General features: G+C 39.5%; 1 protein-coding gene across 7 annotated transcripts; it reads left to right on the forward strand.

The window, feature by feature from the left end:
* Positions 1-244: 244 nt before the first annotated feature.
* On the forward strand, positions 245-22,309 carry LOC131231714 (splicing factor U2af large subunit B-like). 7 transcript variants are annotated; one of them, XM_058228006.1, is made up of 18 exons: positions 249-611; positions 4,825-5,000; positions 5,264-5,380; positions 5,875-5,942; positions 6,564-6,634; positions 6,742-6,786; positions 6,920-6,979; positions 9,372-9,432; positions 9,545-9,657; positions 10,066-10,181; positions 10,750-10,866; positions 11,071-11,146; positions 11,522-11,610; positions 13,210-13,273; positions 13,352-13,450; positions 21,133-21,214; positions 21,426-21,493; positions 21,894-22,309. In XM_058228006.1, exons 1-18 carry the CDS (start codon positions 474-476, stop codon positions 22,026-22,028), a joined length of 1,695 nt encoding a protein of 564 aa, XP_058083989.1. In that variant the 5' UTR covers positions 249-473; the 3' UTR covers positions 22,029-22,309. The 7 variants fall into 7 exon arrangements, with proteins under 7 accessions (XP_058083991.1, XP_058083989.1, XP_058083988.1 ...); XM_058228005.1 differs by having other exon boundaries at positions 250-611; positions 13,207-13,273; XM_058228007.1 differs by having other exon boundaries at positions 252-611; positions 10,768-10,866; positions 13,207-13,273.
* Positions 22,310-22,566: the final 257 nt, after the last annotated feature.

Here is a 22,566-nt window from a genome sequence, read left to right on the forward strand (position 1 = left end):
CACGGATCCGACTGGCTAACGCTTGCAAGATTTTCATGCAAAGCCAGAAGAATCTGATAGCGGGTAAATGATCAATTTAGAGCCACCCGATGAATGAACCGTCGTGATTAGGCAATGTTGAAGTGGCCCTTAAACGAATTGAATGGATCTCGCACGGGTGGAAGCGTGTACACTTGTGCGGCGAGGCCTCTCTACTCGCGCACGCGTGCGAGTCTCCTAGCGGGGCTACTCTCGCGAGCAATGCCTTACATTCCACCGGCTGTTGCTTCGATTTGAGTCGGGGATTTGAATCCGAACCTATCTCTGTCATCTCTCAAACACATCGACTGCAGAATTAGGGTTACGGTTTTCATCCCATGCGCGGAAGGCTCTAGGGTTAGGGTTTCTGTAATTTCTTGGATCTATATTCCTCTCTCTCTTCCATGCCTAGGAATCTCTAGGGTTAGGGTTTTGCAAATCGAGCGAGCGGAGCGATGTCTGGCTACGAAGGTAGATACGAGGGCTACAACAATTGGAGCTCGGCCACTCAGGCCAAAGGTGGAGGAGGCGAAGACTACGGCGGAGGTTCTTCTCCCTACGACGCTTTCGAAGATCGAGATTCGCAGCGGCAGGTATGTTCCCTTCCAGTCACTTTCCAATCGACCTTGTTTCCGTTTGCTTGTTTTAAGACACGAACGCACACAATCTCGCGATTTTTTTTTTCCTGGAAGATTTGGCGGATTCTTTGTTAAGGTAATGAATTTGACAGATCGTTTGTCGAATCAACGGTCGGATTTCTTTTTGCAAAATGCTTCGTTTAGTGCTGCTTCAAGATGTTGCTATTTCTAGAATCGTTGTGTAATAAAAGTGTTTGTTTGCCACTGTTTGTATATAATATGTGGGAGGGATAGTGAGATGGTGTGCTTTGTTCATACGATGGGTTTGTTAGATAGGAAATGATGTGATAGACAGCCTGCCTTCCACTATTCGTGGGCAGGGGATCAGTCCTAACCATGGATGGCCTATGGTAGAAGAACCACACAAACTGTATGACACGAGGGAATCTGATTGCTGGCTTTCAAATGTACCGTGGAAAGCCAAAATGGTTCATGATCGACATTGGATGATGAGAATTGAATGAAAGTGGCGGCTATGAATCTATTTTCAGGTCGTGTATTGGGGGGTACCCATACGCATATCCGCCAATGAATAATGCACTCATACCCATAGGCATTACCCATGTCGGGCCTGAAATGACACTTGTACTTGTGCCCACTAGGGTGTTGGTGTACCCATTAGGGTATTGGGAACCCATTTGTGATTTGAGATTGGAAAGAAACATTTGAGCCTTCTAATGGCTTAGACTTATCCACATGTGTGCCAATCAAATCAATGCGTCAAGATATTGGAGATTTGTGTCCGGAAGGTCCATTGCTTGGTGATAGACCGATACACCCGGGCTTTGGAAGACTATAATATGTCAAATATAACAAGACGACTTGTGTCAAATGCCCTCCCATGTAGTCTCCTCTAATGTCAAATGTTTTATTGCCGAATGGGTGTCCTTTAGGGAGGGGACCAATGTAGATCTTTCTTTTCTTCTGTCTTAAGGGTCTGTCGTCTCAGCAGTCCCCTTCTTTCGTGTTCTTCCTTTCTTTCTAATTCAAGTTATCTTTAAAAAAAAAATAAAATTACAGGACGACTTGTGTCCCAATGCCTCAACATACTGGGGGAGACGGGGAGTGGTGTCTTGGTCTATTACATTTTGTAGAAAATTGACAGATGAAGAGATTGAAGAATTTGCAAGCACGAAGAAAGGATCCACAACCATGACAGTATACTTGGGTTTGTAGACAACTGGTGATGTCAAATGGAAAATTTAGGCTCATTCTCAATTAAATCATTTACCTTGATGAGCCCAAAAATGGGGCAGATCCAAAGCTCCAGTGGACCACACTACAAGAAGCAGTGGTATAATGACGCCTACTGTTGAACTCACTGTTTTTTGTGGTGTGGTCCACTTGAAATGTGGACCTACCTCATTTTTGGGCCCACACGCTAAAATGATTTGAAAAAAAATAAAATGAATGGATGGCGTGGATATAACACATACATCATGGTGGGTTCTATAGAGTTTTGGCTCGTAAACAAAGTTGAGTTTTGCCCGGTTTTTGAGGTGCAATTTCAACTATTTCCAAACCACAAGCACAACTAATGATTATGCTTTTACCACTGGTTTACCAGTATTTACCTGTAAAGCAAACAGGCCCTTAGCACAAAACCTCATATCCCAATTTCCCCAAAATTCTCTAATTCTAAATCCTAATTTCCTAAGTTCCCCATTTCCTAACCCTAAATTTCCTGTTTTCTCCAAATCCCCCAAATTCACCAATCAATAATCATATTTTTGTTAAAATCCCTAATCTCCCATATATATATATATGTATATATATATTTAAAGGTGAGAAACACACACACTCTTACACCTCACGCATGGGTTCTCGAACCTGTGACCTCAGAGTTGAGACACAATGTCTACCATTCAGCCAAGAGTAGAGACCCCCCTAATCCCCCATATTCACCAATCCAAACCCTATATCCAATTTTTCAAAATCTCTAAATCCTATAACATAAAATTTTCAATTCCCTCAAAATCCCTAAATCCAAAAAAAAATTTGTTTTCAAGAAGTCGAATGTGATGACCTTAACACACTATTAGAAGAAAGAAATCAAGAAGAAAAGATGTTGAAATTTGGAGGAAGAATGCTACCAGCTTTAGTCCTAAAAGAAATGAGAAAAGTTGTTGAAAGAAGGCCTGAAAGCCTTTCTTATCTATTTGCATCCTTATTGGTTTGTCAAACGGCAAAGAAACCACACATATTAGGTACCCATAAGGATACATCATGTAAAAGCAACATGCATCGCAGGCGTGCCTAGGTGCACCTAGGTGATTGATTCATGCTTAAGTTATGCGCCTTACCTGAGATCCATGCCAAGTGTAACATGCCCAAACCACCTAGGTGTGTGCCTAGGTCTCCTTTGAGTACACTAGTTGGCTCTGAAGTAGTTTATGCACATTTTGTGCATAATCAATATTCTAAATAGCATGTAGTGTATTGCGCAGGTTTCATCCCTCTACAGAGTGTAGCTACGAAACGCTATACTTCTATTTTTTAATTGAAATAATTGGAAAAAATATAGTAAATAGTAAAAATAAATATAAAAAATAGCAAAAAAAAAAAGGCCCAGAAAAAATATGCTTCATTTTTCAAGTAAAATTATGTCGAAAACAAGTTATCAAAAGCCCACTCACTTATATTCAATCCAAAAAAAAAAGTCACATTAACAAATTAAAAAGCAAAGAAAAAACATAAACAGCTGTACACAATTCTTTTTTTGCAGCTTTAGTGAGATAAAAAAAATGACAAGTAGCATAGTATCACTAAATGACTAAACATATAGAAGTTGTGTAACTAACTATGGTATTGGCTACATTGGATATCATACCACAAAATAGAAAAAAATGTGTAGCCACCATAGAGATAAAAAAAGGTTAGGCCTATACCACCATCACATGGTCCACAACATAGAAAACAATGCGCAGCCATTCAAAAACCACCACTGTATTTTGGTGGCCCACATGATGGACTCTATAGGTTGGATGGCATGCCATGCACACCACAATAGTCTCTATGCAACAAATGGTTGTAGAACAATTCTACGACGCTGTATAGGATCCAACATCCCCAAAAGAAGAAAAAATGCCCAAAAATACCCAAGATCTACAAATGAAATAAGATTCGTTATTGAAGATTAAGGGGAAGAACTTGTCTCTATTAGCTTTAAATCAATAAAAAAAACTTGAGCTCCACAACCGTACAGGTGTTAAAAGGGGAAATCGATCTTCTCTTTTGTTTGGGGATCAATTGCTCCTTAAAATTTATTTAGCTAATAGATTCTTTAAATTTTGTGTTCAATCATTGTGTGGATTGAGAAGAATCAAAAGAGGCCTTTTGAAAGAGGGAGCAGATATGCCCCGGTCTGGAGCAAGATCTGCTAGTCTCGGAAACTCCTCCTAAATAGGCCGGTTGCAATCTCTACATCTGATGAGAAGCAATGAGCCAATAATATGCCCCAGTCTGGAGCAAGATCTGCTAGTCTTGGAAACTCCTGAAGAGGCTGGTCTCCAACCCAATAATTAACCCATAATCGCTCCTCCGCCTATCTCTACATTTGAAACAATAAGGCCTCCTCAAATTTGTTCTTCATTGCATGTATCGCTTTCCACATCCTGGATGCCCTGTAAGATGGTTCCACCCATCTCTGCATTTGAAATGAATGGCTTCCTTAAATTTGTTCTTCATTGCGTGTATCACTTTCCACATCCCGGATATTCTGTAAGATGGTCATCTAATTACGCAAGCTAGAATGTTGAAATCAATGGAAGCTGATGACCTGAATCATGTATGTTTGTTTCCCACATAATGATTGGATCGGTTTGATTCTCTGATTTTTGCCCCAAGTGATCTTATGCTGCTGACCCTGCAGGGCTATGACCAGTGCTGGGGCCTTTTCAGTCCAGCTGGGGCCAAGCCTTGGACAAGGGAAGTTTCATGGAATTGGGGCCTGGCTAGGGCTAACCTTGGGCTGGCCCTAGTCTGTATTGTTGCCACCCCTACACCTGTATCGATCTGTAACTAATTTGATAGTTCCATTGCTTTAAGTCAATTCCTAGTTCTTTAGAAGCTGAAGTATGCATCTTTCTCCTTGTTTGGTATCCTAAATGGTCTTTTCTTTTTGTTATGTTGCTAGTTAATTTCTTTGATTCACTTCCAATTATTTCAGCACAATTCTCGGGGATCAGAACATGAAAGGCCAAGGACTAGAGAAAGGGATCGGGAGAGGGAGAAAGATCGGGATCGCCATCACAAGGACCATTATAGGGAAAAAGGTGTGAGGGATGAAAGAGGAAGGGACAAATCTGATGATTATGATCGTCATCGAAGCCGTGATTATGACAGGTAACATGGCTACAATTTGGGAGTCTGACACGCTCATGAAATTTTCCCACTGGTCCAAGTGTTGAGCTGTTTCTCTAGCTTGCAAATAGATGAGATCTGATACTCTGCAATTCAAGTTTTTTCAATTTCTTCAAATGCTCATTAGGATATGCTGGTACTTGCCATTGGTTGAATGCATAAATGAATCAACATGCAGTTTTATTGTGTTTAGCTTTTGTCCCTTTGTTCTTTTGCTTTGGAAACTATTATTTTTCCCTTTGTAGGCACCGTGATTATGATCGAGACAGAGAAAGGAGACATAGACATAGATCACGTTCTCGTTCAAAGGATAAATCTAGTAGGAATCGATCCAGATCACGCTCTCGCTCTCGTTCAAAAAGGTACTCTAACACTTTATTTTTGTGTATCGATTCATTGAAATATTACACTGCATGAATTGTAAACATAGAATTGGGAGCTCTAGTCTGTATGGAACAGGAATTAGGGAATGATTTTGCTTTATCTGTGGTTTTCTTTGTTTGCCAATGAAATCCTATTGTTTATTTATTTGCACACTATCAATAACTGCAACTTCTTGCCTGAGCCCAAACTGTGCTTTATTTAATGTGTATTTTTAGTCTTCACTCCTTCCTTGCTGTCAATGGACTGGGCCCGGGCAAGCAAAATCAAAATATTGAATAGGCTTGCTCCACAGTCCCAGCCCAAATAGTTCAAAGTCAAGGCCCAAGCCAACCCCGGGCTCGGCTAGTTGACAGCCTCATTCCTAATACAGAACGCAGACCTTGTAAATTAATGGTATATTTGCTAGGGTTTTGGATGTAGGGGTACCCTTATTATTGTTACTAACTGTCTGGAAATATTCTTTTCTCTACAGTAAACGGGCAAGCGGTTTTGACATGGCACCGCCTGGTGCTGCTGCAATGCCTGGTACTGCCATTGCAGGTCCGTACCAAGCCATCTTGTTATCATTTTTACTGCTCTTAAAACTGTTATATTAGCCAAACTGGCATCTATATTGCGGATTGTGGCGTTCAATGCTCGGTAGCATTTTGCTAGCACTTAGACTTTCAATATCATTTCTTTTACTTTATTTTCTTGTTTACTGATTTTCTATTTATAATTGGTTTCCTACTGGAACTGAGGATCCTTGTTGTGTTGTTTGGCTGTTGTGTGTGGTTGTTTGTTTGTGCTTGTGTTTATCATTTGGGGTAAGAAGGCAATGTTGGGCCACGTGTCCCACTGTGCTACCCATGGGCGTGATCACTGTAGATTTTGTGTTCAACGAGGAACCAATGCACGGTTCGCTGGATCTTGTTCGCCTTCAACCGGCAGCTATTTTCTTTTGGTAGTCTTGCAAATATTTCCCCAGCATCTGCAATGATGGATTTTATTTCTTATTTATATTTCCAACAGCATTTTTGTAAGTCATATTGAATAGGAGGCTGTACACCCAAAGATTAAGGTGATGCAATAGATCGAGCTGTGTTGCTTGTGTCTGTGGCAACACGTTTTGACATTGTTGTTGTTTAACACTTTTTTCCATCTTTACTATTTGACTTTCAGGGCAAATGCCAGGGGCTCCTCCGGCCGTGCCGGGAATGTTCCCAAGCATGTTTCCTTTCGGGACGCCTCAGGTACATGAATCTTTTGTAGGTGTATAATTTGTTTCTTCAGCGATTCTCGAGCTTCTGGGATTTCATGGGTAACTTTCTAAGCTGTTGTTATCTAATGTCTGATTTAGTTTGGGACCCTTCCATTGATGCCAGCACAAGCAATGACTCAACAGGTATCTTGTTGAAGGATCATCCTTTTCCGTTTGCTATTTTTTCTTGCTTTTATCAGTGATAAGTTTATGAATTGTTTTCATTTCTCTTCTTTGCCTTTTTCTTTCCGTTTTTTTTTTTTCCTTTCTTCATTAGGCAACAAGGCATGCACGCCGTGTATATGTTGGAGGCCTTCCTCCTATGGCAAATGAGCAGGTGATATTCTGGGTTACATGCAACTTTTTAGTTGATATTGACCATTTGATGTGATCTTAAATCTCCTCTATATTCATTTCATTTTAAGTAGATAACTCAGTAGAGCCCAATGAATCTAGCCAGTTGAAAACAGCCTGCCAAACTATGACAAGGAAATGAGAAACTTCGTGGCTTGTAGCCATTTTCGTCAATGAAAGTACCATAAAAACAGATATCTGTACCTTGCTAAAGAAGCATTTCCATTTCTACCTTTTGGGGCTTGACTCCACTGATAATGCACGTGTCTTATGATTTACTAAAACAAACTTAGCTGTAGACTGTTATTGCTGATTAGTTAGATTTGTATTAGCAAACATTGGATTACATGTTTGAGTATTGCTGGATTATCATTTAGTAGTTAGGCTGTACACATACATTCCCTTGCTTTGCATCTTCATTTAATACTGAAATATGGCCCTTAATGGAGTGGAAACCCCAATTAATTGGGGTAAGGCTTAAATGATGATGATAATGATTCCCTTGCTCGGCATATCCATGAATCTTGAGAGATTTGAAATGGATGGGATATTGGACTTACATATATATTGACCTTATGGATTGTGTGTAATGTAATATAATACATTATCCAGTGAGGTGCAAAAGCCAGTGAGGGACGGGATCATGGGATTAGAAAGGTTTAGGAGAGGAATTGGGTACTCTAAAGTGGTGGTGGAGATACGGAAGAACCGAATGCCTTGTGACTGATGTGATTTGCATGAAATATGGTGAGTCAGAGGATGGTTGGTTCCCAGGTATTGGAGCTAGGCATTGGGTCTCTGAGGTGTGGAAAGCCATAAGCAAGATATGCCAATGATCAGACAGTTCCATTAGGGACATCTCAAGCAGGATTGGAACAGAGTTTAGTAAAGGTATCAGATTCATGATTGGAAGAAGGGACAAAGTTTGATTTTGTAAAGACGTTTGGTTAGATGACATGCCAATTGAGATTTCTCATCGATCTTTATTCTTGTTTGTGTCCTCTAAGAAGAAAAAGTCCAAAACTGCTCTGAGATGGGGAAGAGGGGTGGTTTGGAGCATTGACTGCATTGAAATCTGTCTGATCTGATGAGGAATGTGCTCTTGTTGCCAATCTTTGGGCAGATTACTCGATTTACATATCAATATTTCAGCTGAGGACAGGAGAATTTGGGGGTGATCATCAAACTGTGAATTTTTCGCCAAGTCTTTCTATTTGGTGTCAACTTTGCAGGATGGTGACTCTCCCCCATGCGCTAAGTTTGGAAGGTATCTGTCCCCGAGAGTCAAAGCATTTCCTTGGATAGCCATAACAAACAACATCCTGTCTCTAGATACGAAGAAGGACAATATGGCTTTACCCAATATGTGTCATGTGCAGGGAGGAGGAAGATTTGTTTGATCGTGTACTCATTCATTGCTCGAAAGACAATCAGAGTTCTTTACTCTTTCGGTTTGGGATTTCGTATGTGATTTGTTGATGGAATGTCAATGTGGGCTGTTCATTGGCCAATTGGATATCCCTTGGAAGACATTTTTTTCAGGGTCATTTGGGGAGTGTGGAAAGAGAAATAGAAGAGTTTTGAGGACAAGCGACACCTATTGATGTCTTGAGTAGCAGTATTTTGGCTATGATTGTTAGTTGACCATTTCCAAGGCAGGAGTCTGGAGGGTGATCAAAGCCGGATGTTTTTTGGGATTAGGATGTTTTGTAATCAGTTGTTGGCCTGGTGTTGTGGGTGTGGATTTTAGGGATCTCCCTTGCCGTTGATTTGTTTTTGTTATGCAAGGGCTAGCAGGTGGAGTGACAAGAGGGAGACTTGTCGCTGGCTTCTTTGCTCTCTTCTTTTTGTTTTGTTTCTTTTTGCTTATTTAATAAATTGTGTCACCTTTCACACACACATGTACACACGCACAACTGATAGTGGGTATGGCATGTGCAACCCAGAGAGGAAGGGGGAGATGAGAGAGAAGCGGGCTACACAGAGAGAGGGAGAGGGAGTGCTGGGGGGCTACATGCAGAGTGAGGGAGGTGAAAAATCTGTGAGGCCCACCATATTGTTTGTGTGATATCCGCTCCATTCATCAGTTGGGTCAGCTCATGTTAGCACATGATCCAGCACATCAGGCATACCTCAACACTGGAAACAGTTAGGATCAGACAGCTACTGTTGAAACCTTCTTGGGGCGTGCCAAACTTTTGGATCATGTTAATATTTTTGTTTTTGCTTCATGCTTTATTTGCTAATGAACTCCATTAGCTAGTGGCTTGTAGCTGGTTATTCTGTTGTCTTCTGATATCAGCAAACTTTCAACAACTAGTCCAAGTTTTTAAAATGCTCTAACTATTCTTTTTCTTCTTTTGGTTTTGTAACAGACAATTGCAACGTTTTTTAGCCGTGTTATGTCTGCTATTGGAGGAAACAGTGCTGGTCCTGGTCGGTATATTGTATTAGTATTGCAGTTTCTTTGTTCTGTTCATATTCTGAGATCATACCTTTTTGTTGTGCAATATAGAAGGGAACTGATTTAAGGCATTTGCTTTTATAGGTGATGCTGTGGTTAATGTGTACATTAATCACGAGAAGAAGTTTGCTTTTGTGGAAATGAGAACTGTTGAAGAAGCGAGCAATGCAATGGCATTAGACGGGATAATGTTTGAGGTAACCCTGTTCCCTTATTATTATTAATGTTATTTTAAAAGTTACCTTGTTCCATTATTATCTTTTAAAAAAAAGTATTTTCCGCAATTTGATTTTGGAATGCATCTATGCCAATGCTAGTGCTTGATTGTACTTTGGTTGAAAAATCAGCAGTTTGGCAAGTCACTTAGGCATGTGGATTATGGTTTAAAACTTGGAGCTTTTAGCTGCAAGAAAAGAAGGAAACAAAAATCACAGGGTTGGGTAGCAACAGGATCAATATTTCTTGTTGTGCCAACTGAAATACCAGGGGCGTCATTTCACTTTTTTTGAACAGCTATGTGGCACTATTGCACATTGACTGATAGAAACTGTTCAGATTGCCGATAGTATTCCATTTATCTTATACATTTCCTGTTACCTCAACAGGGAGTTTCTGTGAGGGTTCGGAGACCTACTGATTACAACCCTTCATTGGCTGCGGCACTCGGACCAAGCCAACCCAGCCCCCATCTGAATTTAGGTGCTGTTGGTCTCACACCAGGGTAAGTCATCTTGTACCATGCAATGATGTGTTCAAAAGTTAAAACTCAAACTGTGATGTGTACTTCTGCTGCTGCTGGTTCAAACTTCATCATCATCACCATCATCTTCTCATTCTTCTTCCCCTTCTTTTTTAAGAAGTGAGTAACCTACCATGATGGCAACTGCCCCATCTGTGTTCAGATCTTACAAAATTCAAAATTGCAATTATCCTTTTCATTTGTTCTCAAGTAGTCAAAAATTAGTTTTTTAAGTACTCAATCAATGCTGTCACCTCCTTGGTTGAGTTGGTTAGTATTTCATTGTAATTTTTACAGGGTTTAAAAGATGAGATACCCCTTTAATTTGAGGACTTCTCCAGCAGTCTTGTTGAGTTCGATTTTGTGATTCTGGGGCAGAGTCTTCAGTTTTTTCTTGAAATAGGATCTCTTCATATTCTTTTGCACTCCATTATTGCTTGTAACATAGTTATTATTGTCTTTTACCAAGTAGAAGTAAAGGCTATTTTTTACGGTATTTCTTTCTATGTTTGTGTGCCATAAAATTATTGGAATTTCTAATTCTCTATAGGTTGGACATTGTTGACAGTTCAATTGGTGGAGCAGAGGGACCTGATCGTATCTTTGTAGGTGGATTGCCGTACTATTTTACAGAAGCACAGATACGGGAGCTGCTAGAGTCCTTTGGGTATGAACCTAATTTTAAGGCTATCTTCTTTTCAAGTTCTGTTTAATAGCATTTACTTGTCCAAAGGTCATTAATCTCCTTTAAAAAAAAAAAAAAAAAAAAAAATCTTTTTTCTCTTTTGGATCAATGGCATCCCAAGATGCATCAGGATTCTTTGTTCACCTATTGCAGTCATCCTGAAAGAATTTTTTCAACCTTTTGCAGGCCTCTGCGTGGATTCGACCTTGTCAAGGACAGGGACACAGGAAACTCAAAAGGTTATGGTTTCTGTGTCTATCAGGTGTGTGGATTGAGAACAACTAAACAATGTTTGAAAACTCAAAACTCTTTCTTTCAATAAGGGCCCAAATCCAAGTCAACACGAAACTCAGTGAAATACCCAGTTTTTAACATTAAGAGGCTTCTATAATTTTAATTTTCAAGTCCTTGAATTCTTAATCGTTATTTATTTATTTATTGCTGGTTTTTTAGACCCATAAATTTGACCTTTTCGGGTTGAGCAGAGTCAACACTTGATCGAGTTCTTAAACACTGTCTAAAAATTCGAAGCTTGACAAACTTGCAATTTCCCTTTTCTGTGTTTTCCTTCTTTTTCTTTCTGTACTTGGGGAGCTATGTCTTGCTTTTTGATAAATTATTTTACAAAATATCTCAGGATCCAGCTGTGACAGACATTGCTTGTGCGGCACTTAATGGTCTGAAAATGGGTGATAAGACTCTAACTGTTCGCCGTGCTACTGCCAGGTAGAGTTTCCTATATTAAATAAGCTGGCAAACCGAAGGAAAATTAACATGGTCACTGATCAAGGTATTCAATAACGGCAATGTTGGCTGTAATGGCCAACCTTATGGCCGTTACTATACAGGCTGTAATGGCTGTTATGGGAGCCATAATGCTACAGCCTTGTAACGTTTTTTTTTCTTTTTTGAGGAAAAAATGTATCGGCCCGTCTCGTTACGTACTTTTTTCTTATTCTTCAATTCGGGTATTATGGCTTCATATTGTGCAATGAGCACCACCGTTACCATTACGTAATGGCCATTATGGCTGTAAGTCTGTAATGTAACCGTTTTTGAATACCATGGCATTGATCCTAATTTGGTAGATTCTCGTTGGCTTGTAAAAACTAGTGTCTTATCACAAGATGTTTGTGGCATGTGCTTTGATAAAGCCTGTGATTGTGTTGTTCTCATGAAAGATGCATTCTCATTCCAGTACTAGAAATTTCACTTATACTATCTTTGTCCAATGTTTATGCCTTTGTTTTTCTTGTTTTACTCTTTCAATGTTGAGGCAAGGCCATGATGATAATGATAGTGACGAGTATGCTGACAACTCCTTTTCTCTTTTCTGATATCTTTGGAATAGTTGTGTTGAAACTCATAAATAGAAGTGTTCTATCCATTTTATTGACTTGGACACTTGTGGATGTGTCAGCATTGTCGGACATGCATGAGGCTTCTTCTCTCATGACACACCATCATGGCCTTATTATTTCGTAGTACATATTGAAAGATATACCATTTGTTAGTCCATACCATGATAAACTAGAGAAGTGTACTCATCTAAATATTTTTTTAAAAAAACATTATAACGAGATAAATATTGACCTAATATAGTGTCAAGACCTTTTGAAACTTTAAGCGAAGCATATTATTGCCCCTTTCTATAGAGAGGCTAGTGATATAGTTGATACTTAAGCCAAAAATGGGGGGAGAAGGATGAATCATTGTGTTGGGAATGTCGTCCCTCTTCTTTGGTGTTCTTATCGTTTCTTTGAATGTCTCTAAAGAAAGCGAAAAAGAAATGATCTTTTGAGACAATGAAGGTGACAAGAAATAATTTTAAACAACGTAATATGATACACCCCAATTTGTTGGGATAATGTTTAAAATGATGATATAAAATGGTACAGAAGGCTATCATTCATGTTTGAAAATTTAAACCTGAAGGTGTTGTTCTTTCATGTCAAAACTGACCAGCATAACTATGCTGACAAGCACTTGATTTACTGAAGCAGGAAAATGGCTCCATCTTTTGATGAATGTTCAACACAATCCAGTCTTGACTGAAACACCTTCATCATTTTATGCAAATTTCAAGCACGGACTGTAGGTCCTTCCTAAGAAGGGCTAAAAATGCCTTTTGGTGTTTTGTTGTTCTTTTCCTTTGATATTTTCTGGGGTGCTAAACTTAATAATGGGCAGTTGTGATTTTTGGGGTATCAGTATTAAGACAAGCATATAGATATTTGTACGTCTATCTGCTCCCAACATGTATGTTTGACATGGCTCTGTTATATGTGCCTGATATTCTGACTTTTTCTTTCACTTTTACAGCAGTGGACAGGCAAAACCTGATCAGGAGATCATTTTAGCACAGGCACAACAACATATAGCTTTCCAGGTAAAACAATCTAGTTCTTGATGCTTTTATTGCTTATTTCTCTTGAACCTCAACTGATCCAAGCTGCCGGAGTTGCAGAAAATGGTCTTGCAGGCTGGTGGCACACCTTTGCCTGGTGTTGGGTTGGTATCTGGTCTGGTTGCTGAAAACCCAACTAAGGTTGTCTGCTTGACTGAGGTATTACCCTTCTCCACTGCTTGAGAACACCATTCATAATATATTTGCCTCATCATAGGTGGGGTACTAGTTTAGGGATTGTCTATTTTCAACACTCGTGACACAATGAGAGCAGAGGTACATGTAGTGGCTTCTAACAGCATCCTGTCAATTGGTTCAAGGAATTGGTCTCTTAAGGTTTTCCTCTTCGATAAACAATGGGAATTTTCTTACTTTTCCAATACAGCAAATTCCTCCCTATAAAGTATAGGAGCTAGTAGTCGATGTTCTGTCATCAGACTAACCTGCCCAATCTGTGTCATTATAATTTATAACAGCTCACATTCAGATGACCATAATTGTAAAATAGCAGTTCTTTGCCTGGTGCAGCCTTTAGATATCAAAGGATGCGATAGATGCCTCTAGGTGATGAGTCTAAGGCACATGCATGAACTAAGATTACATCATCATCATCAAAACCTTTCCTCGTGTTTTGCGAGGTTCTAATAAAATTGTCATCTTTCAGAAAAAAAGGGAGCTAAATGGGTCGGCTACATGAATTCTCTTCTGTGATTAAACTTTCAGGAGTCAAGAGAAAGATGTGTCTGCATCAACCACCAACCCGAGCAACCCTCCTTTATCTGAACTTGGGACCAGCAATGAAAATGCAAAATTGCCACTGAACACATAAGTTATATTTGGCCGTGTGGTGGTAATGGTTGTGTACATTAATATGCCGACCAACCGAGGTTTTTAATAAGTGCATCTGGTATCATATCGTTCACCACCGACATGGCCCTGTATTGCCCCATATCGGGCTGTATCGGATGGATATGGGCTGATGCAGCTGTATTGTTCATGGGTGATATTGTTATGTATTGGGTGATATGTAACAGTTTCGGGCGATGCTTTAAGCCTTCCTATGCTACCAACTGTTGATAAGTACCACGGCCACTCAATAGTTCCAGTCAAACTTCATGGAGACATTGATTAATTTCAATAGGGGATTCTGCAAGTTTGGCGCCCCACATGACCTAATCATTAAGCAAATTAAGGATGTATTATTAAAAAAAATAAAGATGCTTTGATTTGGCAATTTAAAAATATAATAATAATAAAAATAAACCTTAAAAAGTCTGAAACCTTTTATGTTAAACTTTTCCCAGAAGTACGTCTTTACATTACAAATTTCTTCGTCATTGTCCCCTAAAAGGACAATATCATCAACATAATCAATCACCATGGCAACAATCCTATTCGCCCTTTTAATGAACATGGAATTATCTGATGAACTCCTTTGAAACTGAATCTGAGAAATGGCTGTACTCAAATTTTCAGACTTTGCCCTGGGGAGGCTGTTTCAAGCTGTAAATTGCCTTTTTCAACTGACAAACCTTACACATGGTAAACTCTAGGAGGTTCTATATAAACTCTCTTGGAGATCACCATCGTGGAACACATTTTCCACATCTAGCTGACAAAGTGGCTGGTTTCAATTTAGCCCATTTGGGCATATTTGTCGGGACGCTTTTATATTTTGTGGCCTTTGCCGAATTCGGTGGACTCTCTCTTGGTTGTGTGGCACGGGGTAGGGCTCGGGAAAGAGGACAATGGTGTTGTGGAGGAGAGGATGGTGTTGCTAGCTATTTGGTGGGCTGTTTGGGAAGAAAGAAATGCTAGATGCTTTAAAAATGAAAGGATATTGGCGGAGGGTACTTCTCATAGGGCTAGGATGCTGGTTATTGAATGGGCCTATTGCGTTTCTAAATTAAGGGATTGTAATCTTGATTTTCTAGGTTAGTCCTTGGGACGCTTTCTCGGTGCCTTTTTTTTTTTGTTGCATTTGCTTTTTTGCTTTTGCCATTAAAGTTTTGAGTTATCTTTTTTTTTTTTTAAATTTTTTAAAGGTGGCTAGTTTCGATTTTCTATGACAAATTCAATAAATCTCACTGGATTTAGTTTTACAACCTTGATATCCACCCCATACCAAGGTGTTCCGTTGCGGTATCGGTGGGCGTAACAGTGACCACTGTTACTGATACAGATACGCCCCGTATCGGTGTGTAATGATGCAAAAATTTTATTTTTAATTTGGTCAAAAAATTATGGAAACATATCCATTAAATCCGGAATATTCTAAATATTCCAAATATGCATTCATTTATAATTTGGAACATGTTTATGGTGGTGTAACGGTCCACTCTTTGGTGAGAAGTTGTATCAGACCGTTTGATGAATTTATGAACCAGACAACCTAGATTTGACTACGAAACTCATATATTTAATTTTCTAACTAATTTATATACTCAACAATTTGATTTCATTTCTCCCAATAATTCTTTAAAAAAAAATAAAATTAAATTCAGGTAGATGTCGTTGCCAATTTGGGGCCGACTTGGCCTACCAATCGATGCCCCAAATCAGCCTCAAGTTCATGCAATTTATTGACACTTAATCCACTTATGAATTGGTGGACATTTATTGGATTGTGAATCATAAAAAATCAAAAGGCCGTGTTTTAAAAAATAAGTGTTCACAAATTAACAATTAAAACTATTCAAACAATTTGATTTTAACATTGTGAGTTAGCAACTATGGTCTCATAATTTAATTGGTATTTTTTAATTTAATACAGTCTCGTGTACAATTTTTTAAGGGCCCGAATTAGGTGGGACTTGGATTGTGAAGTGCAGCACACAAGTGTCAATGTTTTGTGGGCCCCACGTGTTATATCCACACCGTCCATCCATTTTGCCAAATAATTTTAGGGCATGAGCCCAAAAATGAGGCACATCCAAAGCTCAACTGGACCACACCACAAAAAGTAGTGGGGAACTGGGGATAAGGATGCCTACCATTGCAACCTTCCTAGGCCCACCATGATGTTTATTTGCCATCAAACCTATTCTTAAGTTCACACCAACCTAGATGCAAGGAAAACACAAATATCTGCTTGATCCAGAACTTCTTGGGGATCCCTAAAAGATTTCGATGGTAGGTGAATAACACCCATTGTTTTTTGTTTTTTGTTTTTTTTGGTGGTGTGGTCCACTTAAGCTTTGGATCTACTTCAATTTTGGGCGTATGCCCTAAAATGATATGGAAAAATGGATGGACCGATTGGATATAACACATGCATCATGGTGGGGCCATGGAACTTTGGCACGTCATCACACCACCCAGGTTGGTCCAGGCTGCACCACGCCATTTGAGTCTAATTAGATGAGGCCTTGAATGTGGGCCCCACCATAATGTATGTATTTTATCCACGTTGCCCATCCATTTTTCCACCTCATTTTATGGCATGAGACAAAATGAGGTAGATCCAAACCTCTTGTGGACCGCACCATAAGAAACAACAATGATTAAACGTCCACCATTAAAAATTTATTGGGGACTTCCCAATTATACGCGCACGCGCACACGTGTGTACGCGCGCGTATATAGTACGTGCACGTACACGCCCGTGCGTGTATTTAGTACGCGCGCCAGTCAACAAAAAAAATAAAAAATAAGTTTTAGATCAAGCTGACATGTGTGTTTTCCCTTCATCCTCGTCAGTGTGACCCAATTAACATGTTAGATGGCAAATAAACATTATAGTGGACCCTAGGAAAATTTTAATGGTGAGCATTCTATAACCATTGTTTCCTATGATGTGGTCCACTTGAGATTTGGATCTTTCTAATTTTTTGGATCATGACCTAAAATGATGTGGCAAAATGGATGGACGGCATGGATAAAATACATACATCATGGTGGGGCCCACAGAGCAAGGCAGCACGCGGCATGTGGACCTTTTATTAAAAAGAACTTGGTGGAAATGGGCCACATAGCCTCTTTGGAATGGAAGCGGATTGCGTACTGAGTAAACTCTATAGGGTCCACCGTGATTTAGATATTTTAGCCACTCCTTCCATCCATTTTACCGGATAATTTTAGTGCTTGAGCCCAAAAATGAAGCATATCCAAATCTCAAATGGGCCACACCATGGGAAACAGTGTGAATTGAATTTCTACCGTTAAAAATTTGTTGAGGGCCACTGAATTTTGGATAAAGCTTATATTTGTGTTTTCCCTTCATCTATGTTTTTGTGATCTTATGAATAGGTTGGATGACAAATAAATATCACTGTGGGGCCTAGCAAGGTTCCAACGGTGGAAATCATTATTCCCACTGTTTCCTGTGGTATCGTCCACTTGAGCTTTGTATATGTTTTAATTTTGGTATCAACCCCTTAAATGAGCTGGAAAAATGGATGGACGGTGTGGATAAACCACATACATTGACAGTGGGCCTGATAGAGTTTACTCAGTACGATAACGTAATGAGTAACTCAGTACGCAATCCGATTTCCTTTGGAATGGAGAGAGAGAGAGAGAGAGAGAGAGAGAGAGAGAGAGAGAGAGAGAGCTGTTCGACTAGAGTTGCGATTTCAAATGGAGAGAGAGATGCGAGGGTTCCGTGCACGAAACCCTAGCAGGGAGATACGCGCATGACTCTGTGCTCGAAACCCTAGCAGAGAGAGAGAGAGAGAGAGAGAGAGAGAGAGAGAGAGAGAGAGAGAGAGAGAGAGAGATGGTTCTCCGATTTTCAAACCCTAACAGAGACAGAGACACTGGTCGACTGATGGAGATGAGAAGAAGAAGAGGAAAAGAAAGAAGAAGAATTAGGTACGCCTTCGACCTTTATCTTCTCTTCTCTTCTCCTCCTTTTCTTATTCTTTTTCTTTATCTTTTTTTCCTTGAAGAAGACGCCCGTTTTTTGGAACGTTACGGGGTAACGGATGTTACACCCTGTAACGGCCGTTAAGGGTTACACATTTCTTTTTCTAACCCAACCGATTCATACCTGTATCGCATAACGGCTGGGGCCGTTACCGTTACGTATCGGCTGTTACTGCCGATACATAACCTATTTGGAACACCTTTCTCCATACTGTTGAGTAGCCTTTTGCCACAAGACGTGCCTTGTACCGTTTTGTAGTTCCATCACAGTTATGCTTCAGAGTAAACCCTCATTTGTAGCCAACTGTATGTTTTCCTTTGGGCTATTTGACTAAATCCCAAGTTCCATGCATTTCCAATGCAGACATCTCTTCCATCATGACAGCCCTCCATTGAGAATTAGCTAAAGCATTTGGAGCTTCAATAGAAATTGGAACAACATAAATGAAAGACAAATGCACGAAGAGAAGGGCAAGTGACCCATAAGAGACAGTTACTGATACAGTGAGAAGTACATGACCTTTTGTCTTTGCGCGATGCAATGGGAAGACCTTGAACAGTGGGCCTCAAAGTAGGAAGTGACAGATGGTGGTTGCCAGCATTAGATGCTACTTTTTTTTTTACAATGTGAAATTTATTTGGGGAAAAAAAAAACCAGCAAACAAAACCAAAAAGGGACAGGATCACCACTGCGTAGATTAGAAAAAACCCATCCCAAAATAGATTAATGGTTGGGAGATGGCCTTAGCCGTGCATCAGCAGCTCCTATTTGATTGAAAAGTGACAGGTGGGATTCCCTGCACCGACTTTAAAATGCCAATCTTTCTTAGAATAGCTGCTACTGAGCATGCCTTACCTTCAAAATTTTTTGCTACTCTGATCTGGCTGAATATACCAAAGACCAGATTTGATGGTTAACTCCCACAGAATCTTCCCACTGGCCCCCAAACAATGGTCCAGAAGCTCATTATAAAACCCGCCAGGGTCTCATGAAGCAGTCCATTGGATATACGAATTTTTGAGAACTCCAACTCAAATCTGTCTCACAACTTTGCAATGAAAGAAGAGATGTGGAACATCCTCTGCATCAGCTGCACACATAATGCGTCTGTTGGGCAGCGCAATGCCTGTGTTAAAGATGATTCAGAGTTAGCACCTTTATCCTGGCAAAGGAGCCAAAAAAGGCATTAACTGCCGAAGTTGCCCGTCTGCCAAACCACGTGGGATATAGAAAAGGATTTTCTGCCACATGTCTGGACATAGAAGATGAATGGTCCTGACAAATTGTGCCAGAACCTTATTTTCGGATGAATTTGGAATAGGCAATGTAAATTGGAATTATTCAATCTGGAATATAGTCAAGACATCCAAATGTTCTGAAACTGGAATTTAAACGAGATCACTATATACAAGATTTAACGTAGGGAAAAAGATATTTGTGTTTGCTATGTTTTCAAAAGGGGCCTTTGAAAATTTGGGATGCTTGATAGATTTCCTCCATTGTGTTTAAATGGTGGGAGATATGAGAGCAAGGTTATCTGGATTGCAGGTTGCTTTGGCATGTGGTACAGGAACAGGTACGCAGTATGCTACTTCAATATGTGGTATGCCGGGGGTAGGATCATGTGCATCATTCCTATACATACATTGTGTATGCAATATAGTTTATCTATGAACTCATATTGCAATTTATATATGAAATTATGAATGTTTTTATTACATACCCAACATGCTTAGTTTATATTATAATTAAATAAATGAAAGTATCGATCTCTACATTGTAAATATAAATTTACATTAACTTAATCAACAGTAAGAATGTAGACCCATAATTTCGGCTCGCTAAAAATAGCGATGTGGATTGCAAATGACACATAATGTTTCCTGTTTTTGGTAACATTATGTGAGAGCATAATGTTTTGATTTCAAGTATATGTCCTAAAAGTGCTGCTGTTTAAGGAAACTAACTAACTACATATATTGGAAATCTAGTTTTCACATGTCATGCTTCCAGGCTAGGATTTCGGTATTTTCATAACAAACGAAAGCAGTTTAAGCTTTTATTCCAGTGAATAGGTTTAAGAAAGGGGGTTTGGTATGCGTGGGCTGTACACCAAGCCTTTATTGGGTAGCAGGCGTGCAAGGATTTTTCCTTTTTTTTTTTGTGTGTGTGTGTGTTTTGTTTTGTTTTGGTTTTGGAGAATGTTGGAGGTAAGTTTATGCTTTTCAGATTTGTGGATCTATATGATTACTGATTGGCCTTGGGGGATTTGGTAATTGGCCTCACCTGATTTGTTTTCTATGACACTTTATAAAGCATTTGGCATGCAGGTGAAACTCTCGCCTCTGCACTAGATTTTGGGGCACTCTCATCTCTTAATTTACTGTTTTCTTTGTCCCTTTTTTTTTTTTTTTTTGAGAGAGATTTTCTGCCTTCATTTTCTCATAATGAAAGCACTTGAAATGTCGATTTATTTTCATCATGCGCACACTCATTTGCTTTCCTTCTTCTTCTTCTTCTTCTTCTTCTTCTTTTTTTAATACTGAAAGGTTATGTTTTTATTGAATAGGGCCAAAATGGCCAAAAGAATTACAACACAGCCCAAGATATACAAGAGAGATCACTGCTAAGAGCAATTGAGATCGAAGCCCATTCCATTACATCCGTTTTAGCCCATCTAAAATTTTTCGATGCGGCCTCGCAAAATATGAAAACATTGATTATTTCTCTCCTCCCATAAGGCCCACAAGCTGGTCACTAATGCCAACCTCTATAATCTCCTACCCTACCAACCCCACCCCTATGCCATGAATGAAAGGGATCCTCAATTGACTTTGGCATCACCCAAGCCACCCAAAGATGCCCAAGAATCCCTCCCACACCTCCCTCACAAAGATGCAATGAATGAATAGATGGTCTTTACTTTGATAATTGTTTCAAAATAGTCTTGTTTGCTAAATGGTTGTATTATAAGGTGGTAACTGCTGATGAGCTGAGGGATGACGAAGAGTATGAAGAAATATTGGAGGACATGAGAGAAGAAGGCGGGAAGTTTGGTACGCATAATTCTCATTCCTCGAATGGTTATCCATCTGTCATGTTTTTCCATTAAAATCATGTATCAGTGCTTATACTAGCAAAAAATGGTATAAAGACCTGCTAACCTCTTAAAGAGGTGGTTTATCCTCATGCTGCTACTTGTTTGCTATAAGGTTATGATATCATATTATCTCACTGTTTTCTTTTTTACCCACCTGGATGGAGCAGGGCCACTACTGAAGGTTGTTATTCCTCGTCCGGACCCAACTGAGGAGGGCATTCCAGGAGTTGGAAAGGTAACTTTTGTTTTTGTCCATGTTTAATTTCTTGCTTCCTTCTCTCTCCCTTTTTTGTTCTTGCGGTGTTTATACAATATCTGTAAATGAGGTCTACTAATTCAGTTTGATACAGATACATTGCATTGTCAAACATGGACGTGTGTAAAAGCACCTGTGTAACATGGCATTGATATATTATCTTTACAGTTAAATGATCATGTTGCCAGACAATGCCACACAAAACATTATTTCATTTTGATTGTAAACGAAAAAGACTGGCAATTGAACTGTTATGATAAATACAGAGGAGAAGAATATTTTTCTGCCTTTTTTAGCTTTTGCTAGGGCAACATTTTATCAGCAAACTGGCAATATAGAAAGAACTAAGGTTAATATTGGTTTGGTGGGAATGTTTCAGGTGTTCTTGGAGTATGCCGATACTGAGGGTTCTGCAAAGGCGAAGGCTGCACTCAATGGGAGGAGATTTGGAGGTAATATTGTCACTGCTGTCTATTACCCTGAAGAGAAATTTTCCAGTGGAGACTACGAGTAATCTATAAGCAACGTGTTCCCTTCTGTACAGTATAATCTTATTATTAGTTGCTGAATGACATCAGTTTTTATATAAATTTTTTTACTGGGTCTTGTTTTCTCTTCATCAAAATCTATTGTCTATGTTAAAGCTTTAACCTGTGGTGATGCATGCATTCTCCTGATCCAATGGTTCTCGTGAATTGGGGAAACAGTTCGTCGATTACCTCAGCCATGTTGATGGTTGAGCTGGCAATGCAAGAAATTTTGAGATGGATCATTTATGGTCTCTCTCTCTCTCTACATGTGTGTGTGTGTGTAGTGAAATGCTCATCTAGGAACTGGTTCTCACGAGAATTCGTGTACGTGATGTGAGAGGGATTTCCTTTCCTTGATTTTCCTCACAATTTTCTTTGGCCCGCTAGATTTTTTGATCAGGCTAAGTTTTAGGCCGCAGGGGTTTCATGAGGTGACTCATCTAGTGGACTGCTTGGATTGCATGTACACATCATGTGAGATTAGTTCTCATGAGAACCGGTTCCCAGCGGAGCATTACTATG

Source organism: Magnolia sinica, chromosome 17 (assembly GCF_029962835.1).
Source record: "Magnolia sinica isolate HGM2019 chromosome 17, MsV1, whole genome shotgun sequence".
In the NCBI taxonomy this organism is placed as follows: Eukaryota; Viridiplantae; Streptophyta; class Magnoliopsida; order Magnoliales; family Magnoliaceae; genus Magnolia; species Magnolia sinica.